This window comes from Colobus angolensis, unplaced genomic scaffold (assembly GCF_000951035.1).
Source record: "Colobus angolensis palliatus isolate OR3802 unplaced genomic scaffold, Cang.pa_1.0 Scaffold199, whole genome shotgun sequence".
NCBI lineage: Eukaryota > Metazoa > Chordata > Mammalia > Primates > Cercopithecidae > Colobus > Colobus angolensis.
Genome location: NW_012115143.1, coordinates 513,231 through 516,718, shown reverse-complemented (window position 1 = coordinate 516,718; position 3,488 = coordinate 513,231). Strand labels below are relative to the sequence as shown.

Sequence of the window (3,488 nt, the reverse complement as noted above, 5' to 3'; positions counted from 1 at the left end):
CTTGAGCCACCGCGCCCGGCCATTAGTTTTAACTGAATTAAAAATAGCAAAAATAAAACTAAATATTAGCTGTGACTATTTCACATCAAGGAGAAAAGGGACCAAATAAATACAAACTAATAATAAAGAGTGAATGTGAGTGTGTTTGTGCTTTGGATAGTCAAACTAAGGAAAGAAGGAAAAAGGAGGGCAGGAAACAAAGGGTAGAAATCAAATACTTAATTTGTTAACATTTAATCATGGTCTTCATAATTCTTATAAAGATCTAAAATTAAGAGTCAGACACAATAATAAACAGTAAGCTGACAAAACTTATCTCCCATGAAAAATTAAGATTAGTTAGCTCTGTATTAATTCAACATGAAATCACAGCAAGTTAACACATGATGTAACAGGAATTATAGAATAGTTTATAACATATGTAAAGGGGAAACCCTTATTTAAGGAAAGAAGATACCAGATACGGTAGCATTTAAAATTTTATATCCCACCTTGTTCCAAATAGGATTTGAGATGACTAGACTGACAATTGATTCCTTAATTTGGTAGTGGCCTAAATCACGGGTAATCTAAATCATTAGAAGCAAAACTTTAACAGAGGAAATCTTGACTCAAGAACCAGAAAAATGTAGGGAAACTTAATGGAAGACAGGATGCTAAAATCAAAGTCCTATGAAGACAGAGAAGCATTTAGCATGACTTCCCTTACCTTTTATCAGAACTAGACTGCAGCAGCTGTCTCAAAGATCAACCTATTTTAAATTTCTTAAGAAACTCCAGGAGTATTGTTATTTTGGTAATCTTAAATGTTATTTAGCAAAAACTTAGTTATCAGAGACATTTGTCAAAGAACGGTATTATAAATTAAGGTCCTTTTGTTAAGTCCATCTTTTGTGAGACAGCACCCATCAAGAACAAATTCACTTTACACTACACACCACCACACAGGTTTAGAGACAGTTTAAACCATTCACAAAATCCATGCACATGCACAGAAAAGCCATTTGAAGCATCACCTTTAGATAGCAGGTTAGCAGCCCAAACTGCGCCACAAGACTGCATCTTAAAGTTCCCTTTGATCAGTTACTGAGCCCGGCTTCTGATGTTAAATCTTCATTTTTAGTAAGCAGATTAGAAAGGAAGAGATTAGGTGAGAGAATGAAACGCAGAAAATAGTAAATGCCACTCAAACAGAACAGAAGCAGGTTTAATGTTTAAAAACATAACGTATTCAATTTCCTGCCTGGTTTCACAGAAACAACCAACATCTGAGAATCTAGATAAAAAGAAAACTAAGAAAACTATTTAAACCAGAGCACATTTCATTTTTCCTCAGAATTTTGGGTGATTATATTCTTTCCTAAAATTAGAAAATACAAGAGAAGGCAAAAACCAATGGAGATGCTATGAGACTCCTTCCTCTTAGTGATTAAGATTTCTCTTAATTACTTCTAGTATATATTTTATTTTCTTATATATTTTATTTTCATTGTAATTTTAAAAAATCTTTTTACACATCAAACTCTCCCACCAGCCAAGTTTCTCAAGGACGCTCAAATCAACAAGTATTTATTGAGTAACTACTATATATCCCATACTACATGAGGTATAAAAAATGTCAAGATAAATAAAACAGGCAGGGCCAGAGGTATGCCTTACTCATATTTGTGTCTCCAGTGAGCAGGATGGAAGTAGCACTCAACTACTGAATGAAATATAATTCAATATTCATTTTAATTAGTTGGAGCTGAATTTTTACACCTCAGTATGACTTAAGATGGGAATAGCAGAAAACCTGTAGTGCCAATTTGGAACTTTAGTAAGTGGTCAGAAATGCCAATCTGTCTTCAAACTATGTGCCACTGTTAGACTTTATAAAACAGGCAAGTTAAGACAGAAGAATACCTTATCTAAGAATGTTTAAGGCCAGGCGCGGTGGCTCACGCCTGTAATCCCAGCACTTCAGGAGGCCGAGGCAGGCGGATCACAAAGTCAGGAGATTGAGACCAACCCAGCTAACATAGTGAAACTCCATCTCTACTAAAAACACAAAAAATTAGCTGGGCGTGGTAGCGGGCGCCTGTAGTCCTAGCTACTTAGGAGGCTGAGGCAGGAGAATGGAGTGAACCCAGGAGGCGGAGCTTGCAGAGAGCAGAGATGGCACCACTGCACTCCAGACTGGGTGACAGGGCGAGGCTCCATCTCAAAGAAAACAAAAAAAAGTTTAAACTGGGACATCAAGCAGTTTACTATTCTGAGACTTACCATTTTAAATCTGTCTCCTTTCAAATTCTTATTAATTAGAATTACAATTTATCAATTACTGCCTAAGATATGTGATTTTTAAAAAGGATTTCTGGGCTGGGCGCGGTGGCTCACACCTGTAATCCCAGCACTTTCGGAGGCCGAGGCGGGCAGATCACGAGATCAGGAAATGGAGACCATCCTGGCTAACACGGTGAAACCCCGTCTCTACTAAAAATACAAAAAGTTAGGCGGGTGTGGTGGTGGATGCCTGTAGTCCCAGCTACTCGGGAGGCTGAGGCAGGAGAATGGCGTGAACCTAGGAGGCAGGGCTTGCAGTGAGCTGAACTGAGACCTGCCACTGCACTCCAGCCTAGGTGACACAGTGAGACTCCATCTCAAAAAAAAAAAAAGGATTTGTGTTATTCTTTTAGAATTCAAATTTTACAAACCACAGAATGGCATTTATTCACCATCTTAAAGTTTAACCCTGGTAATCTGTTACTAAATTCTACTAATCCTTTAGAAAGAATTTGCTGCAGTTAAAATATCCTTCTAATACAGAATTTTTTTAAGTAAAGCTATTTCAATGTCTTATTTAAAAAAGATGTGCCAGCCTAGGCAACAAGGCAAAACTCTGTCTATACAAAAAATACAAAAATTAGCTGGACATGGTAGTGCATGCCTGTAATCCCAGCTACTCGGGAGGCTGAGGCAGGAGAATTGCTTGAACCCAGGAGGCAGCAGTTGCAGTGAGCCAAGATCTCGCCACTGCACTCCAGCCTGGGTGACAGAGTGAGACTCCGTCTCAAAAAAAAAAAAAAAGTCATAAGGCTAAATCTCTTAAAAATAAAAGCATATGCTTTAGGTATAGCTGACAGAGACAAAAATCAGTCAGAGCCAGAGTATTACCATGGAATTAACCACTCAAACAGACCCAACTGGCAAGAAAAAAAAAAAAAGCCTAGGAAAGTGACTTTTAAATGGCTATTACAGGCTGGGTGCAGTGGTTCACACCTGTAATTCCAGCATTTTGGGAGGCCGACATGGGCAGATCACCAGAGGCTGGAAGTTCGAGACCAGCCAGGCTAACATGGCAAAACCAGTCTCTACTAAAAATAGAAAAATTCGCCAGGTGTGGTGGCATGTGCCTGTAATCCCAGCTACTCAGGAGGCTGAGGCAGGAGAATCACTTGAACCTGGGAGATGGAGGTTGCAGTAAGCTGAGATTGCACCACTGTACT

General features: G+C 38.7%; 1 protein-coding gene across 4 annotated transcripts in view; it reads right to left on the bottom strand.

Annotated features, from left to right (window-relative positions):
* Nucleotides 1-3,488, bottom strand: part of SNAP23 (synaptosomal-associated protein, 23kDa) — a 41,419-nt gene that overhangs the window by 11,793 nt on the left and 26,138 nt on the right. Inside the window, exon 6 of one of the 4 annotated variants that reach the window (XM_011941116.1) lies at nt 1,244-1,276. The exons of the other annotated variants lie outside the window; for them this stretch is intronic. Within the exon in view, the coding sequence (XP_011796506.1) occupies nt 1,244-1,276 (33 nt within the window). The remainder of the gene's footprint in view (nt 1-1,243; nt 1,277-3,488) is intronic. 4 annotated transcript variants of the gene reach the window in all.